This window comes from Lissotriton vulgaris, chromosome 2_1 (genome assembly GCF_964263255.1).
Source record: "Lissotriton vulgaris chromosome 2_1, aLisVul1.2, whole genome shotgun sequence".
Lineage (NCBI taxonomy): Eukaryota > Metazoa > Chordata > Amphibia > Caudata > Salamandridae > Lissotriton > Lissotriton vulgaris.
Genome location: NC_141687.1, coordinates 948,127,005 through 948,147,143, shown reverse-complemented (window position 1 = coordinate 948,147,143; position 20,139 = coordinate 948,127,005). Strand labels below are relative to the sequence as shown.

General features: G+C 46.6%; 1 protein-coding gene across 1 annotated transcript in view; it reads left to right on the top strand.

The window, feature by feature from the left end:
• The window catches only part of LOC147731455 (protein argonaute-3), a 1,378,491-nt gene that overhangs the window by 1,026,801 nt on the left and 331,551 nt on the right, over positions 1–20,139 (top strand). The window contains exon 15 of the mRNA XM_086956497.1: positions 18,813–19,007. Coding sequence (XP_086812623.1) covers positions 18,813–19,007 — 195 coding nt within the window. The remainder of the gene's footprint in view (positions 1–18,812; positions 19,008–20,139) is intronic.

Here is a 20,139-nt window from a genome sequence, read left to right as displayed (position 1 = left end):
CACTCTCTTGGTGTCTATGACTGCTGTTGTCTGTCTCCCCTCCATTGCCCCCGTAATTCTGTGCCTTTTTTCTCCTGTCCTCTTCGCTGCCCCGGTGATTCTGTGCCTTTTTTCTCCTTCTGCCCCGGTGAGTCTGTGCCTTTTTTCCCGTTCTCTGCCCCCGTGATTCTGTGCCTTTTCTCTCCTTCTGCCCCCGTGATTCTGTGCCTATTTTTCTCCTTCTGTCACCTTCGTTGCCCCCGTGATTCTGTACCTTTATCCTCCTATATCCTTTGCTTCCCCCGTGATTTTGTGCCTTTTTACTCCTTCTGTCCCCTCCGCTGCCCCGTGATTCTGTGCCTTTTTTCTCCTTCTGTCTCCTTCGCTGGCCCCGTGATTCTGTGCCTTTTTAGGTTTCGCTGGGGAACGGAGCCTTTAGGCTCCGCCTCCAGAGAAATCTCTTGATCGCAGTAGTGACTCTGGAATACGCCCCCCTGTCCCATTGGCTAGCTCCATAAATGGAGGCTAGCCATTGGAACAGAGAGGCGTCCGTCATGGCCGGAGGAGACTCGGGGGCGTTCCCGAGATTCTTTGGCTTTTGGCGACGTCACGCGACGCCGGGAACGCCCCCGAATCCATCGACACGTGTTTGGTGCAGACTGAAGGTTTGTGAACCTTCCCCGAGCAGAGCGCACTAAAATAACCTGTGTGCAGCTTCACCACCGCGACCCGGGATCAGTAAACCCCCGACGAAGGGCCCCGTACCTTGCTGGTACCAACGCGACCGAAAACGAGCCCGCTGCTCTCCGATTGGACGGGAGAGCCGAGCCCCCTCACCAAACGCCGCGACGGGATTGGCCCGTGCGGCGCAGCGTCACCACTGTTGCCATGTGGTGATTGGCTAGGGCGAGGAGCGTCATCGCAGGCTTGACCCGGGAGCCGCAATGCCATAGGCTGACTCCCGGGTGCTTTGGAGGCTCGCCCGTTCTGCCGTGTCTGGATTGGCCCGCTCGACTGGAGGAGCCAAGAATTCACCGCGATCACCGCCGGGCCCGGGGAAGACTGACCTGACCTCGCCGAGGGACCTGAAAGAGTGCTCCAGCCCCCGGCCTGCCGTCTCTGCCCCCCGCTGCTCCCTGGAGAACCGAGAGCGGGCGGAGGAGCGTCCTGAGACCGGCCAGGCTGGAGCGCTAGTGAGCGCTCGCCGCGGGGTGCGCCTGGAAGGGAATCCCCCCTCCCAACAGCATTGCGGTGAGACGCGCTAGAGGCGCGAAGGGTCCCTGACGCTAGGGGCCGGGTCCCGTTAGCGGTATAAAACATTGGCATGATTCTTGGCTCATTTTGGGAGCGTTTCTAGCATAAAACATTGGCATGGTTCTTGGCTCATTTTGAAGAGCGTTTTCAATCACATAATATTGGCATATCGTGTGCTGATTAAAGAGACTAGAGACATTTGCTTCAAGAACTTCCTGAAATTTAGAAACACCAATTAAGATTAAGTTCATCATTGCTATACTGAAGTGATTATCGTGCAACTGCTTATTTACATTGCTGCAACCAGATAAAAGTTATTTCTATTTTTATAAAATACTTAACTGTGTGGTCTCAGTTTGTGGTGGATTCAAATTGTGAGCGGCCCGGTAATTCTGTTGAGGCTGTTAACAGCCGTTACTTACCCCAGTGAAATTAGAAGTGTGAGGCAACACTGGAGTTCCACGGTGTTTCACCTCCTGCTCGCGCGCAGAGTCTCAATGCAGCACCTGGGCAAAAGCGTAAAATCGGCACAGTAAATCCGATTTCCGTATGTTGTTTCTCCAAAACTCCGAATTGCTGTTACTTTCCTGTCCCCTAATAACCAGGATCCCAGGCAGGTCATGGTAATTCTGGTGCGGGGAAATAAGGAAATGATCACGGGTCACGAGGTCCTCTCTTCTTTCCCTGGTGATCCTTTCCTGCCTGTCTTCACTCCATCCCCATCCTCTGCCCGCCGTTGGCTCTCTTCTCTCGTCCTCTTTCCTATCTGTCCCTCGCGTCTTTTTCACCCATAAGACTCCCTCCCCAGCTCCTCCCAATTCATCAGTCCCGTTCACACTTTTTTAAATGTCCCCCTACCTTCCCTCTCTTCTGCCCTCACTCACCCCTCTGCCCCAGCCGTCCCCTCTCGCGTTTCCCCTATATTTCCTTGTTGGTTCCCCGCTCTGCCTTTCCCTCTCTTTCTTCTCCTCGCACCCTACACAGCTCAACCTCCTCCATTCGCCGTCCCTCCTGCCCGCTCACCGTTGTCCTCACACACTCCTCTCCATTTCGGATGCCCCCTCCTTTCCTTTCTCCCTCCCATCCTCTCACATCCTCCATTGATACATTGTACTCGCCCTATCTTTCTTTTGCTTTCCTCTTCCAAATGTACCTCTTGCCCTCTCGGCTCATTCCATGACCCGCCGCTACCCCTTTACTCCGTCCCCTTTCCCTCTCTCTCTGTCTCTCTCTCCCTCTCTCTTGTGCTTTCTCCACATCTTTCCCTCTCAGCTTTCTTTCTTCCCTCTTACAGTTTCGTTTTCTCTCGTTCTCTCACTCTCTCTCCCCTCCTGCCGTCTCTTTTCCTTACACCCCTCCTCTTTCCTCGCTCAATCTGTGCCCCTCGTGTCTGCTCTCTCTGGTCACCAGAAGAGACAGCGCCTCCCACCGCCGCAAAAACGCCCGCCATAGAAAGAGCGCAAGGGACAGGAAACGAATAAACAAGGGAAGGAAAGACACACAACCAAGAGTGGAACACTTAAAGCTGCTCCAGAGAGGGGGAGCCGAGCAGGTCCGCCTGGAAACGTACATGTGTAGAGACACTTCCTCGGGAAGGTCCCCCCTCCCCCCGATCAGACCCTTTCAATTATTCAATAGCTAGAGCAGACCAAGTGACTGCCAGGTGCAATACATCAGGCTTAGGAAGGGCTTTCATTAGATTCGGAGAGATTCACGCTGCTCTCTCCCTCCATCCCTCCGCCCTCACTCCTGTGTGGGTGGCTCTGTGTGTGTGTGGGTGGCTCTGTGTGTGTGTGTGTGTGCGTGTGGGTGCAAATGCAATAGGTCTCACATTTGCAAAAGATTAAGCTATTGGCATTGTAAATGACAATGCCATTTATTTATCTGTTTTCAAAACCAACACATAAATAAAATAAATTGTCATTTACAATGACAATAGCTCTACCTTTTACAAAGGCGAAACCGTTGCATTGTAAATGCTTGTTCCTTTTTCAGCCCGTTTTTCCCCACCGCTCCTGCCCCCGAGTCTCCCCTCCCCGCCTCCCAGCTGTCCAGCCCTTCCCGACCTCTACTTTTTTTATTTTTTATTTTTTTTTTGTTTTATTTATTTCACCAGGTGGCAACCATGTACATCATGCATTTATTGTCCCTTTGTACATAGAAGTCTAAAAGAAAACATCATGTGTACTTTGGTATGCAACATAAACAGATCATATAATACAATGGTCGATGTAGGACATGAGGTCATTTACACCAAATATTACCAACTAATGAGTACAACACTTACATTTTCATATTATATCTATGACCCGATTGACCTGTATATGGGAACTTCTATTACTAATCACTTAAATCAATAGACTAAACCTTTCCATAGCCCTAAACCCTCCGTAAGTGTCGAGCAAGAGGCTTTCTGGTTGTTTGCAAATAATCTGTTAATGGGTGCCAAAAAGCTTTAGGTCTGGAGGCTAGGGGGATTCCCTCCGCATTGGTTCCCAATGTTTCCCTGCAGTACAGTAAATCAGTTATCCAGTCCTTAAATCTGAGAGGACGTTTGCTACCCCACTTCATAGCTACATGTCTTTTTGCGAGTAATAAAGTCATCACTAAAAATGTACGCCTTCTGGCTTGCTTAAGCTTACGGATTCCCAGCAGGCATACCAATGGCGTGTTCGGAATGAATTCGGTCAACATTTTTGTTAGTGCGTCTGTAACGTACTGCCACTACTGGTTTAGGCTGGGGCATGCCCAGGCCATGTGTAAGAAGTCAGCACCAGGTGTCGAGCAACGGAGACATCTATCATCTTCCTTAAGGCCGTAACGTTGTAGTTGGGCCCGTGTGTAATATGTCTGATGGATAAACTTAAAATGTATGATCTTTAAATTACAATTTGACGTGAGTAAATGTAATTGTGCACTGCACAGCTGTAGCTCCAGTCCTCTTCAGATATAGTTTCCCCAGTTGTGTCCTCCCATCTTTTGAGTGACACATCCGGCCCCAAAGCCTGTTCACTCTGGGAGGCGGTGTTTAGACGTGTGACGAGGTTTGTTCGTGTGGGTGCTGTCAATAGTATTTGTAATGCATGCAGTGGTGTGGGTTCTTCTGGGAATGATTCATATAAATCGTTGACTGCTGCCCGTAGTCCTAAGTATGCGAACCTTTTTAATGGTGCCTGATGTGCACAAAGAGTTGGGTCATTGTGTGGAATAAAAGTCTTATGTGGGAACAGCTTGCCCATGGTTGACAACCCCATTTCCTCCAGCATCCTCTGCATTGTCTTTTCCTGTGTTACTGAGAGTTTAGGGTGATTAGCTAGTGATAATGCCGGAGCATATGGAGGTAATCTCCGTGCTCTTATTGCTAGAGTATGCCACGCCCTTGATGTACATAAAACCGTTTCTATCATGTCTTTGGGATAGCATCTAACAGGATCCGATTTGTAGTGAGTGAGTCGATTTGGATGGGCACTGTCCTGTTCTATTGCGATATGCGGGATGTGACAGTGTGGTTGTATCCAATAGTGTGCGTGGTGTGCCTGCACAGTAGTAATATAGTTGTAGATCAGGGGCTGCGAACCCACCCTGATGATAGGGTTTCGTTAATGTCTTCCAACTGACTAGGTTGCTTCCCAGCCCACGTGAGACGTTGTAGTACAGTGCGCAGTTTGACAATGAAAACCTGTGGGAGCCAGATCGGTATATTCCAGAACAGATATAAACAAGCATTTGCAATTAGGAAAGCTTAAGCTATTGGTATTGTAAATGACAAATTTTGTATTTATGTGTTGGTTTTGAAAATAGCGAAATTAATAGCTTAGTCATTTATAATGCCAATTGTTTTAACTTTCGCAAATGTGACACCTATAGCATTTGTAATGCAATATGTGTTGTATTTACGTGACTTACATGTATTGATATTACAAATAACAAGGGCTTTTAATTTTTTTAAATAATTAATACTTAAATAAAAGTTATTGTAATTTATAATGGCAATATCTTAAACTTTTGTAAATAACTTTTATGAAGAATATGTTGTGTATTTTATTGTGACGAAATTCCAAGAACAGAAGTGAAATATTAACATCTTTTTGTGACATTTGTAATAAAGCTTGAAAAATTAAAAGAACATATTTGAACCAGTTGTTGTTGTTAAATGGTTGCACAGATTGATGATGTGGTGGCGCTGGGTGATGCTGTGGCGTTCAGTGATGCTGTGGTAGCGTACAGTGATGTTGTGGTGCCTCTGAGTGATGTTGTGGTGCCACTGACAGCGTCTTTCTTAAGCTGCCGATCTACGTTTTATCTATCTATTGCCAACATAAGAAGGAGCAAATATTAGGGTAGGGCAACATCACTTTGTTGCTAAAGTACATCTTTACTCAAGGAAACACTTCTTTAAGAGATGCCATATGCATCTGGTTATAATTCAGGAAGTTTGCTCACTGACACCAATGGCGCTGTACAGAGTTTGGATTTCACTCAGAGAGTCGGAGGAAATGACGTCTGCCAGCGAATCAGCGGTGCCAGTGTAATGGAATCAGAAGAATGATGAGATGGTTGGAAGTTGGTTCTTAGAACAATTGGAACGTGTTTACGATCCTGTCGGTCGCGGGCGCACAGCTTCAAATTAATTGTTAATGTTAATTTTCAAATATTTATTTGCTTAATAAAACATAGTACTCCGAGGTTTTCCGTGTTACTTCATTTATTCTTCAGTTTTTACATCGCACGTGTGAAAAAAAAGTCTTTGAACAGCTTCTTGTGCCTCAGATGTGCTAATCCAAGCTTTTTTTCTGGGTATGAATTTACAAAAGACAAACTTCTTCTTCAACAGTGAATCATCTGTTACCCAATGCATTTCGAGCTTATACTAGCTCTTGTTCAGGGGTTTCACTATAAATGGAGAAACATATATCAGTGAATTGCTTCGCTCAAACCTTACGAGTATGCACAATGTACTTTAAAAAACATATCATCACATCATTTTTACTTTATGTCGTCTGTTGCACCTAATCAGAAACAGCGTTTTCCCTCTACAATCGTAACTTCCAAGTTACCTGAACAGTGTCCTAAGAGTCCCTTGATTTTAATCTATCATTTGGCTACCCGTGCTCAGTAGTATCGATATTCACTACCTAGTATATCAACCCACCCGATTTTTTATAATAAAAAACCCCCAAACTTCCACAGTTATTCTTCTTTTAACATACCTCAATCAACGTTTAATGTGAACGCTCTGGCACTTTTCTTAACTGCGGTTGTTTGCCCTGTTGTTCCCGCTCAGTATTTAAACATCAAAGAATAACCCCTCCTTTTTGTAGGAACCATTCATGCACCTCCAACCATTAGCATCCCCGCCTCCTGACTACCCATTCCATAATGCACTGTTTTCAATCTTCTTCAACTGCATAACTAACCCGGTTCCTTATTGTGTGAACACATTTAGCAATTCAATGCGGTATACTACACTGAACATTTACACGATTGCCCCGCCCTCCCCCGATGGTATTTTACACGCTGTTACAAGCTGTTCTTGGTGCTTAATATATAACGGTTCGCGTGAAGCATAGATACACTTATTCGCAGTACTTCTTGTACAAAGTCAAAGATTCAATATGAAGTCACTCATAGATGACCAGGTTCCTCCTGAATGCGAAGATTTGCATCACACGTGCGTAGCGATGTTGATACTAAACGTTGTTTTCTGATGTTTTTTGGGTGCAACAAGTGTTTTTAGTGCAGAAACCAATTAAGATCATCAAAAAAGAGAAAGTTCCTGTGCCCACCCTTGTGATCCATATTGTTTGTCCGTCAACTTATTAGCCACTGCTGCGTGTGCAGCCCGAGTGCGTATTCACCCTGGTTCACACATATATATAAACCTTAGAACAATTGGAACGTGTTTACGATCCTGGCGCGGGCGCACAGCTTCAAATTAACAGGAGCGTAAACACGTTCCAATTGTTCTAAGGTTTATATATATATGTGTGAACCAGGGTGGAACACGCACTCGGGCTGCACGTGCAGCAGTGGCTAATACGTTGATGGACAAACAATATGGATTACAAGGGTGTGCACAGGAACTTTCTCTTTATTTATGGAAGTTGGTTCTGCCAGGATATGGAAGGTGACACTAAAGTTACTCCTTTCCTTGAGCTCAAGATACCTTGCACTGTCTTCTGAGCTGAGATGGACCTTCTACACGAGGCAAGAAGTGTGCAAGCACCTGCACTTAGCAACAAGGCCAGTGATGTGAGACTAAAGGATCACGTGATACACATAGATCTGGCAATACAAAGAAGTTTGTGAGAGAAAGGATGAAACCAGAAAAGGAATGTGTCAAATAAGAAAGCGCATCTGGTAATCTGGTAATCCGATACACGCACCAGTTAAGTTTATCAGAATTTGAGATTTCTATTTGTACTTGTCACTACTGCTGTGATTATTTCTGGGTAAGATGTAAGAGTAGTTTTTTTCTACCGCTCTGAGCACTGCTGGGACCGCCGATCACCAGCTCACCGCAGACGTCAGCTCACTGCCTCCCATCGCCTGTAGAAAGTGATTTACAGGCTGCTTGAGCCAATTAGTGTCTGCGTCTTACAACGGGGGCTCATCAGGGCACCTCTGAAGTACATATTGGCCGGGCGGCGGCTTAAAGGTGTCCTCCAGGTGGCTGGGCCTTCGGACGGGCAGTGCTGTCCTGCAGCTAAATTCACGTGGGAGGGTCCTGTCCACCCCGAGAGCCCGGCTTGTTAATACAGCTGCTGAGCTCAATCACAACATGGCTTAGGCGGGATTTGTTTATTACTGGCGAGGTTAAGTAATTGTCATGGGATAGGGAAAGCAAAGCAGACAGGACTGGTTCGGGTGAGCCAAGTGGGGTGGGCTCTAGAAACGCCATTTCTGGAGATAGGTGTCGACCTACATTTCGTAACTTCTGAGAACTTAAATTAAATAAAAAACGTAGGGGCAGATTTACAAGCCCCTTGCGCCACTTTTGACTCACTTTTAACATGGGAAAAGTGACGCAAAAGTGGCGCAAGAGGCTTGTAAATCTGCCCCCACGTTTTTGAGTTCTCAGAAGTTAGGAAGTGAGAAATGTGCCAGTGAATTTGATGCGTGTTCTAGAGTTGATGGGACCCTTTGGCAGCCACCCTTATCAGTACGTTTTTCAGGAAGTTTAGCTGATTTCAGAGATTAACCTAAACTCTGAGTCGGAGTGACATTACCTCCAAAGTACCTTCTTTATATCTGCCGCTGTCTTCCTGTAATTCAAACACGTGAGTGACAACTGCAGGGCTGCGCAGCGAGCGTTTAACTCTTAGTCATCTTAGCGCCTAGATGTTGTATATTATAACTCCAATATGTATTTCTTGAAATATGATAACTCTTACTTTTTTAGGTCTCGCCTGTCGATGCGCATGCGCATCGAGCAAGCGAGAGTATTGGGACTTATCCACTCTTTCCCCAACTTGCAAGGAATCGTGGCGATTCCTTGCAGTGCCCGTGACTTTTAAGCTCAATGCGCATGCGCATTGAGCTTAAAAGCGCGTGCACATCAGTTCCCTCAGCCGCACTCCGCCCCCTCCCCTTCCCGCCGTGTCGCATTTCTCCTCCCCCCTCCCCTCTCCTCCGTCCGTCTTGTTTCTTTAATTTAACCCGCTCCGCCCCCTCCCCTTCCCGCCGTGTCGCATTTCTCCTCCCCCCTCCCCTCTCTATTGTGTGTGTTCATCTAGCGCAATGTGCTTCCGGTGCATAGCTCAGCCAGCGTTTCCAGGGAACTTTTGTTAAAACCCTAACAGGTTAAGGACTGCCCCCCCCCCCCCCCCCCCCCCTAGACGTCCTTGGTACATGCTGTAAAGGCGCAGGACGCCCGATATCAATCATAAAACATCCACTCGGTATCAGTGCCAGTGCAGGCGCACACCATATAATATATTTTAATCTCGTGTCTGAGCGCACAGTAAACATATGCTTTTATAGTTGCCATCACCTCAGTGTATGCAAGCGACTAAACTGTCCGCCTTTCAAAGTATAGAAGGGGCAGAGGCGCGTATTGCATCCCAGCGGGAAGCGCTGCTCAATTGACACACCGGACCACCAGAAATTTTGACAAAATGTCCGAGCCAGGGACAATCTGAGGGTAACGTGCATTGTTAACCAGCGTTCTCCTTTCAGCCTGTAGCATTGCTAGCTTTTTGTATCCTATTCCGATTTAGAGGCAGAAGTATTTTCAATGACGGCGCACTTAACAAGATTAGATCGTAGTATGTACATACACTGTCGAATGCGCGTGTCGCATTTCTCCTCCCCCCTCCCCTCTCTATTGTGTGTGTTCATCTAGCGCAATGTGCTTCCGGTGCATAGCTCAGCCAGCGTTTCCAGGGAACTTTTGTTAAAACCCTAACAGGTTAAGGACTGCCCCCCCCCCCCCCTAGACGTCCTTGGTACATGCTGTAAAGGCGCAGGACGCCCGATATCAATCATAAAACATCCACTCGGTATCAGTGCCAGTGCAGGCGCACACCATATAATATATTTTAATCTCGTGTCTGAGCGCACAGTAAACATATGCTTTTATAGTTGCCATCACCTCAGTGTATGCAAGCGACTAAACTGTCCGCCTTTCAAAGTATAGAAGGGGCAGAGGCGCGTATTGCATCTCAGCAGGAAGCGCTGCTCAATTGACACACCGGACCACCAGAAATTTTGACAAAATGTCCGAGCCAGGGACAATCTGAGGGTAACGTGCATTGTTAACCAGCGTTCTCCTTTCAGCCTGTAGCATTGCTAGCTTTTTGTATCCTATTCCGATTTAGAGGCAGAAGTATTTTCAATGACGTCGCACTTAACAAGATTAGATCGTAGTATGTACATACACTGTCGAATGCAAACTGGGTGCTCACAGTAAATGAAATACGTTAGATGCCCCTTTAAATAAGTTCACTGCAAGTTTGGCCCTACATGCCTCGCATTTTCTCAATTGGAATAGTTGCCTTTACTTCCTTGTATAAGTATACTGTATACTGAGGTGATGTCCCTTTCCACAGGCCTTAACATATGGTTGCCTTTCAGGTTAGAATGATAGAGAGCGGAGCGAAGACACCCTAAAACAAGGCTAGTATGATTTTTTGGGTGTATTATTATTAGGGTGCCAACAACGAGAACTGTTCATAAGCCAAACAACTTAAATCCATAGGGAACTTCAAATATGAATCGAATGTTCACGTCAATTTGGAGCATCCTGCTTTCCCATTTGATACCGGTATGCAGCATCAGGCTGGTTGACATTTTGCTTTCGTTATGTAGACATCTGTGGGGCTGGGGCAGCCGTCGGAATTATAGCGCAAGGGTAGACAAATAATGCAGCATATTATGCGATAAACTAAAGGACTAACTTTAGCGCAATATGCCCTGGCACGTTTCTCTAACTATTTTAACGCATATGGGCGTTTATAAAATAGCGACCCAGATGCTGTATACAATGTTTCTTAAGAAAGCTAGCACTATGAGCATTAGGTGATGAGTGTATAGTTACCGGCCAATCGTTGCTTATGGCTCGATTAAGAGTTGGGTGGAAATAGATCAACAGTTTCTAGTGGACCCTCCCTCACCCTCACCCTCCCTCACCCTCACTCACCCTCACCCTCACTCACCCTCACTCACCCTCAACCCCTCACCCTCACTCACCCTCAACCCCCCACTCACCCTCACTCACCCTCAACCCCTCACCCTCACTCACCCTCAACCCCTCACTCACCCTCAACCCCTCCCCCTCAACCCCTCACCCTCACTCACCCTCACTCACTCACTCTCAACCCCTCACCCTCACCCTCAACCCCTCACCCCCTCACCCTCACTCGCCCTCACCCTCACTCACCCTCAACCCCTCACCCTCAACCCCTCAACCCCTCACCCTCACTCGCCCTCACCCTCACTCGCCCTCACCCTCACTCACCCTCAACCCCTCACCCTCAACCCCTCACCCACCCTCAACCCCTCCCCCTCAACCCCTCACCCTCACTCACCCTCAACCCCTCCCCCTCACTCACTCACCCTCAACCCCTCACCCTCAACCCCTCACCCTCACTCACCCTCACTCACCCTCAACCCCTCCCCCTCAACCCCTCACCCTCACTCACCCTCACTCACCCTCACTCACTCACCCTCAACCCCTCACCCTCACCCTCAACCCCTCACCCCCTCACCCTCACTCGCCCTCACCCTCACTCACCCTCAACCCCTCACCCTCAACCCCTCAACCCCTCACCCTCAACCCCTCACCCTCACTCGCCCTCACCCTCACTCGCCCTCAACCCCTCACCCTCAACCCCTCACCCACCCTCAACCCCTCCCCCTCAACCCCTCACCCTCACTCACCCTCAACCCCTCACCCTCACTCACCCTCAACCCCTCACCCTCACTCACTCACCCTCAACCTCTCACCCTCAACCCCACACCCACAACCCCTCACCCTCAACCCCTCACCCTCAACCCCTCACTCACTCACCCTCAACCCCTCACCCTCAACCCCTCACTCACACTCACCCTCACTCACCCTCACTCACCCACCCTCACTCACCCACCCTCACTCACCCTCACTCACCCTCACTCACCCTCACTCACCCTCAACCCCTCACTCACCCTCACTCATCCTCACTCACCCTCAACCCCTCACCCTCACCCTCACCCACCCTCAACCCCTCACCCTAACTCACACTCACCCTCACTCACCCTCACTCACCCTCACTCTCACTCACCCTCAACCCCTCACTCACCCTCACTCACCCACCCTCACCCTCACTCACCCTCAACCCCTCACACAGTGCAATAGGTCTTGGAGCATTTGAGTTAGAGCTTTTAGAATTGTTTATGGCTTTTTTTATTTGTAATTCTTTAGCATTGGCTACAGGAAACAAAAATGCTAAAGATTTACAAAAAAAACCCATAAACAATTCTAAAAGCACTAACTCTAATGCTGCGAGACCTATTGCATTTCCAATGCTTGTTTTAAACTGAAGACAGCATTGTTACCCAGGGCGGGGAGTCTTTATAGTCCATTTTAGTAAAATTGTACTTTAGAAAAACAAACTGTTGGTAAACACCATCACGGAAACTATATGTGTTATTTACATTCTATTTATGGAACGCTTTAAAAAAAGAAGAATGACAGAACAATTATGCATCATAAGAATGTCACTCCTTCCCTTGTACATAAAGATGCTTCGGAAATAAAACATCAATTTAATATTATTACAGAAGGAACACTTTTTTGCTTCGTGCGGACAGTGGTCACCAAAGCACAGCCAAAGAGCAGAGTTGGAGACACCCTTGTCGCAGAGGGCAGGGTTGGGGCAGGCCGAGGAGGTACTTGTGCGGCCTTACATGAGGTCAAAATCTTGTTCCCCTCTCTGCAGGTAATTGCGCACCAGCCAGCTTAGAAACAGTGGACTTGTTATAGAAGCATCTGAAATAAAGTTTAATTTACATGTAACAAGAACTGGCTGTCGTGTACTAGAAGCCCACAGTGTTGTTGCGCTTTCATTTTGGCTAGTCCATTGTCACTTGAAATAACAATAATAATTGGGCCATGAATGCAGTATTATTCCAAATACACATCCAAGCCCACTCGAGCAGGAGTTTTCATTTCCTGCTGAGTTCCGCCCGAGGGGGGGGGGGGGGGGGGGGCTCTATTACTCCTGGAACAGACTCAGTTTGCCTGTGGCCGCCATGTCCGACAGGTGAGGGGGACTCAGGGGGTGGCGAGGCGGTGTTCAGACGCCCTAATGAGATTTTGAAGCTGCCGGGCAATGGTTTAGCGTTCATGCAGACTCCTTGTGTGGGAGTATTTTTTTTTTTTAAAGAGTTGAAAGTGTTCAATGGAGAAGGCACGGATGCAATATTGAGGAATAAAGATTACAAAAGGAAAGAAAGAACTAGGGCCCTAACGTTTTAGGACTACGGATGAAGTGGGCAGAGCAAAAACTAATGTGCAGAGCTCTGTACCTGGCAGTAAAGCTCAAACTTCTAGTCTGGCGCGAGGACAGCTGAGCGGTTGGAAGTGTCCGGATGCCCCGGATTTCCTGGTAACCCTACCTCCGGGTATTTTAAGTGTCCCTCCCTGCTGATTTATGTAAGTATACCGCATGTTCTGGTTTGGGAAGAGGGTTGACAAATCACACACGGAGGCAATCGTTTGCGCGTGTGAAGGCGTGTGAAGCAGCACCAATCAGGAAGCAGTCTAAACAACACAGAAACCGCGTTCCAAATATGCATTACAATTATCCCGTTTTATGATTGCCAAATACCAGCTAGGGTGCCTTATTCTATCATTGTCATCGATGTACGTAGTGGAGCGATGGTGGATATCCCGGCGCGAAAAACCGGACGTTCGGGAGCGTGAAGCCTATCGTGGGGCGGGACTTCCGCCTTCTGCTGGAAGCCCGCGCCCACGGTGTGCGTGGCAAAGAGCAGCAGTGTTGACGCGGTGGCAGCAGACGTGGCGGCTGAGGCCACTGATGCAAGTGCGGGGCTCCCATGAGTGAGGGAAGCCCCGCGTGTGTGCCAGGTGATGCAGCGGAGATAACACCAGGGGAGTCGCGACAAAAGAGCCAGGTGAGTGGGTCTTAGAGAGAGAGTGGGGGTGTGTGGCTGTGTGTATGTGTCTGGTGTGTGTTCATGCGTGTGTGTGGCTGTGTGCGTGTGTGTGCATGCATGTGTGTGAGTGTGACAGTGTGTGAGTGTGACAGGAGATGTGCATGCCCATCCCCTGTCTCACATTCCCAGAAAGTGGATAACAAAAGAGGCTTCGCTGGACGCAGCACTTCGCGCTGCTTACACAGCACGACCTAAAAACGAGGTAGCACTACCATTTTCTGGAGCGCAATCCTGTGTCGACTTGCTCTTCCAGTTTAGTCAGAGCTGTTCCATAATTTTCCCTAACCACTGTGTCTGGGTCACGGTGGATCCAGATACCTAGGTACTTCACTCTCCTGTGTCCTCTGCGTCATTCCTCCACTCTTTCTTGCACTTTTGCTGCCTTATTTGCACTTTTCTCTCTCTTTTTGCCTTTTTCCTCTATTAGCCCGTTTTTCCCCGCCGCTGCTGCCCTTGTGGTCCCTCCCCCCCAGCACGACCAGTGTTACTGGCCCAATCCAGCTCCCCTCCCCGCTCCCACCTGTCCAACCCTCCCTGACCCCTACTTAATGGCGGCCGCACAGCGACCGTGTCGCCAGGGTGCCAAAGGCAAGCCCGTCTGCGCCCGTCCGCGACCCGACTGTGACCAGCGCCCGGAACCCTGGATCTCTGCACCCCCAATGCTACGACCCAGCGGCACTCCACGCTCTCAACCCAGACCGCAACAACAACGGCAAGCTAGCATCACCAGCCAACACCCACGGACCCTTCAGCTGTCACCGCTGACAGCACACCTGCAGCACCACCAAGACCACTGATCCAGTGCAATCCGCCCTCAAGAACGCAACCGAACAGAAGACTCTGCAATGCATACTCCTCAACGTCCGATCCCTCCACAAACACACCACCGAAATCTGGGACCGCCCCGATAGCACTACCCCAGACGTAGCATTCTTTACTGAAACCTGGACCAACACCACCTCGGGACCGGACATCGCCATCGCCATTCCCCAAGGATACAAGATCTCCAGAAAGAACCGCCCCACCCGCCCTGGAGGAGGAATCGCCATCGTCCACAAATCCACACTCCCCGACGAGCCCACAGACCTGATGGAACACCTTCACTTAAAGATACTGGCCAGCCCTACCTCCACCCTCCGAGGAACCCTCATCTACCTACCCCCTGGACTTTTCGCCAACTCCATCACGGACATCATCTCCCCGCATGCCATCACGTCCACCAACTACACCCTACTGGCAGACCTCAACTTCCATCTCGACAACCAACTGGACCCTAGCACCACATCCCTCCTGGACAACCTCCACAACATTGGACTCCGCCAGATCGTGAACGAATCCATGCACTCAGCAGGACACACCATCAACCCCCTCTTCACAACACCACCTCGGGACCGGACATCGCCATCGCCATTCCCCAAGGATACAAGATCTCCAGAAAGAACCGCCCCACCCGCCCTGGAGGAGGAATCGCCATCGTCCACAAATCCACACTCCCCGACGAGCCCACAGACCTGATGGAACACCTTCACTTAAAGATACTGGCCAGCCCTACCTCCACCCTCCGAGGAACCCTCATCTACCTACCCCCTGGACTTTTCGCCAACTCCATCACGGACATCATCTCCCCGCATGCCATCACGTCCACCAACTACACCCTACTGGCAGACCTCAACTTCCATCTCGACAACCAACTGGACCCTAGCACCACATCCCTCCTGGACAACCTCCACAACATTGGACTCCGCCAGATCGTGAACGAATCCATGCACTCAGCAGGACACACCATCAACCCCCTCTTCACAACAGGAAACTCCATCACCTTCAGCCACACCGAACTCCCACGGACTGACCATCGATGTGTCCACTTCACCTTCAGAACACCAACCATCCATAGACACCAGCACCTGCTCCCACGAAGAAACTGGACCAGAATCACTGATGACCAGCTAACCTCATCACTCAACAACTCCACCCAAACCATTGTGGAAAACGACGCCAACACCGCAGCCCGAGCCCTTCACATATGGATCTCCGACAGCGCCAACACCATAGCCCCCCTCAAGAAAAACAACAACACCCATGCCTGATTTAAAACTCAAACAGTTGCTTGAACTATTTTTAGACTATATTCTTTAAAGCTTTCTTTGTTTACAGCCGGGAATGGAGTAATTAAGATGAATGCTTTCTAGAGCATACATCATTTATATACATATTTAAAGATATGGAAGCATATATGAAGTGAAAATGTTAAGATATCTGCAAGTTTCCTTTGGAAAGTTTTTCTTCTTGTTCGATCATTCTAGAAGTATATACGGTGGACTATTAATCACTACAAAGAATGTGTGCATCGGGTTTGTAGAACACTTTAGTCACTAAACATCTGCTTTCTTTTAGATTCAGCCATTGTGCACTGTGAACCTCTGATACAATCTATATATATGGAGGAGGGGACATAAGGTTTCACATAACAGCTGAATTTTACGTGAGGCCAGTAGGCCACACTCTTGATGAAACAGATGAAAGGTCTGATCAACTATATGAGATCCAAAAACATAGTTCACAGCCACCGCCCCCTTGCGTGCTTAGCCCTAGACAGGGTCAGTAATCCATTGCCCACTTTGAGGGTCTGCAAGGTCACAGGACAGTCCTGGACTTCGCATGGTCAAGGACAGCCCTAGGCCTCTTCACACTTGTTAGATTAGTGTGACGCCATAGCCAAAAATAAGTCAGCATTCCAGAACCACATGCAATCTATATACCATGCAGGGCACATCCCCATCCCAACAAAAGTCAATCATAGTATCGGACAAACTGATTCGGATGCTTTTCAAAAAAGATTAATATAGCACTGTCTTGTGTGTAAATAATGTTGTTTTCATTCTAGAGTTTCTTTTTACAGTTTTACATCCTCAGATTGCATGCTATCCTAAAAGCTTCCTCCCACAATGTTCTAAATCCTTGCAATGAAATCTGAGGGTAACTTTAAACTTTCAGTTGGTTCCTTTTTTTCTTTTGAATGACCCCTTTTTACCTCCATCCTTTGCATGCTCCTCTCTCTGAGTATAGCCTACTTCAAGTCACATGCCAAGCTCCTTTATTGTTTTTCCGCAAATAGCTTACAATTCATGTGTTAGACCTCAGCATCCACTTCTTGGAAACCATATCCATTCAGCCTAAAAATACCCAATCGCCTGCAGCCCATTTATTCATTCACCAACCCTTTGCAAGAACTAATGTAGCCTCTACTAATTATTACACCTAATTTCTATTAATATAAGGCATTTCACACATTTTTTACATCTATTCATGGCTAATCACTGGCTGAAAGATGCTATAGAGTCAATGTAAATTAGCCTCCAGGAACTTCTGGCAGGAAAGGGTAACTTTTAAAAGTTACTTTTCCTTAAATTCTATTAAAATTCCAGCTGCACCATTGATTTGGATTTTAATAACTATTAAAAATAGTTGTTTAATTACTTTACGAGCTGGTCCCAGTCCCGAGATACAATATTAGTATTTTAATTTGTACTCTGGTTGTCTACATAGGACAGCTAGGCTAGCCACAGTGAAAATAGCTTTTGGGTCACTGTAAGGAGGTTAACATTACATTTCTACATTTCCTACTTTTAAATACCATGCACCCTGCCTTCTGGGCTACAAGGTCTACATTGGGGTAACTTAATATTTAGAAGGAATGGTTTTACCTGTCAAAAAAGGTTTATTTTGACTAGTCGAAATGCATCTTTTGCACTGTTACAGTCAGGCTACAGTGCTAGGCCTAAAGCCATGTTTGCACTGCCACTATAGTGTATTGAACAATAGGTGCAGCAATTCACTAGTGGCACTTAACTTCCGGGGCCTTGGGTACATGTTGTACCATATACTGGGGACTTATGGACATGTTAAATCTACCAATTGAAAATATGGTAATTTTGCCTTGTTTAAAGAGGGAACACAGGCACATTTCACTGGTTAGTGAATATGGGGTCCAGCAAAAGGTGAAAAACCTGGGATGACTACGCAGAAAGCAGAATTCCTATGGTGTGTTTATTTATATATTACTCTTATGGTAATGTACTAAGTATTCCCAGCATGACAACCACTTGTATTTCTAATACATGTGATTTTATGATAGACACTACTACTGCAGCACTTTAGTTACAGGTGAGTAATTTTTTAATTTTGTTTTCCTCAGTGTAGCATCTCACAGACCTCACTTCTTATCTTTCAAAAACATTATTATTCATTTTTATTCACAATGCTCTTTCTTCCTTGAAACATTCTTACATGGTTATTTTTGCGTACCTCAGGGTTGCTTCACATCATTATCTTGTTTTTCCCCAAAACAACTGTTTTATAAAGAAATAGTGTGTTTTGCCCAAAATGCTTTCTTGCCCAAAATATATCCACCACTTCAGTGACACCACGCACTGCAGTTCATATAGGTTCATCTAGTAGACAAGGGAGGGAAATCCCTCTTTAATCCCAAAACATATCTTTTGCTTGATTATTATTGCCATTATATTTTTAACTCCCAAATGTATGCACTTGAAATACTGTTGTGAGAATTTTGTCATATTAAGCTAGCTTCTTTCTGTGTAAGGATTTTTTCCCAATAAGCTAGCTATCTTCCTTTCACTGTCTAAACTTCTGCTACATTTGGTGAGAAACTAGTCCTTTGCACACTTAATTAATAATTATTTGTTTCGTTCTCAGCTTATTCCAGCCTTGTTTTTGTGTTCTCGGTTACTAAGAAATATGAATTTGTGCTGTATTTCATCGGAGTACTGTGTTAATAAAACCAAAACATTCCACTGAGCATTTTTGTTCCTTGAGTGAGCCTGAGCAATATTCTTTGAAAATACTGGTTGTGTCATGTTTAAGCAGTGGCAAGTGTTCAGTGTGATCTCTTCTTTGCCTAGGTCGTAGGGAGCATGGATGCCCACCCAAGCAGGTACTGTGCTACAGTCCGGGTGCAACGGCCCCGGCAGGAAGTCATCCAGGACTTGTCATCTATGGTGCGGGAGCTTCTCATCCAATTCTACAAATCAACGCGATTTAAACCCACCCGGATTATCTTCTACCGTGATGGTGTCTCAGAGGGACAGTTCCGACAGGTTAGTGTGACCTGACTTTTTCATCTTCAGATTAAGGACCCAAGAGTTCTGCTGATCCTTTATAGACTTTAAGCCATTACTAATAAGTAATTTCTTTCCGGAATGTAATTCATCCAATATCATTACAAAGAAGAACAAGGATATGAAATTTGATTTTTAAATTGTTGAACATTGGTAACAGTAGATGCCGTTTGCCATCACAAAGGCATACATGTTTGTTCTTTTAGTTGCAGTTTACTTGCTTTGGTTATGGTTTTCCTGTGCTTTTGGCTCATTCTAGCAGAAATAAGAAGGAAAAGAACATTTTGCAGCACAAATGCCTTAGTTTGCAGCTCCAGAATGCATGCATGTACAGTGACTCCCTTGTATATTCTGACCCCCACTTACTTAACGAGCATGAGTGCAAGGAGTTACTTAATTATTTCTTGTCATGGATGCTGCTGTGTCCATTTCATATGCATCCCCCTCTTCCTTCTCATGACAATGTGTCATTTTTTTACACTTAAATGCGTCTCATAATTTAAGGACAGCAGTTCATGCAAAGGCTTGTCCCCAGATTTTGACAAGAGTTTCCCTTCACCTGCCTTGCACCAAGCTGTTTTTAAAATAACATTAGACATCCTGGAATCTCAGTAGGTTTGCCAACAATCTATAACTATGCTAGAAGAGCTCCTTAGTATTATGGCAATGGCAGACTACACACTGTTAGATATACTAGCCCTGCGCAGACCTTAACACCATACACCCCACCATAAAATAAAACCAGCTCCGTAACAAAAATTTCTAAATGGTCAATAAATTGGTTTATCTAATTTATGTAATACTGACCTAGTCAACTCACACACACTGTCAGATTGGGCTATCCTCAGGCTCTGTACTGTTGCATCAGTGTGTACATCATGGACAAGCTTAGATCTTTCAGGATGGGAAAGTAGGCCGCTAAGCACTATATTGAGGTGGTTAATATTGACCTACAATAATTTTGCATCCACTTCATCAACCTATCACTATTTTCTAAGGTGGGTGTGTGTGTGTGTGTGTGTGTATATATATGTATATATGGATATATATATATATATATATATATATATATATATATATATATATATATATATATATATATATATATATA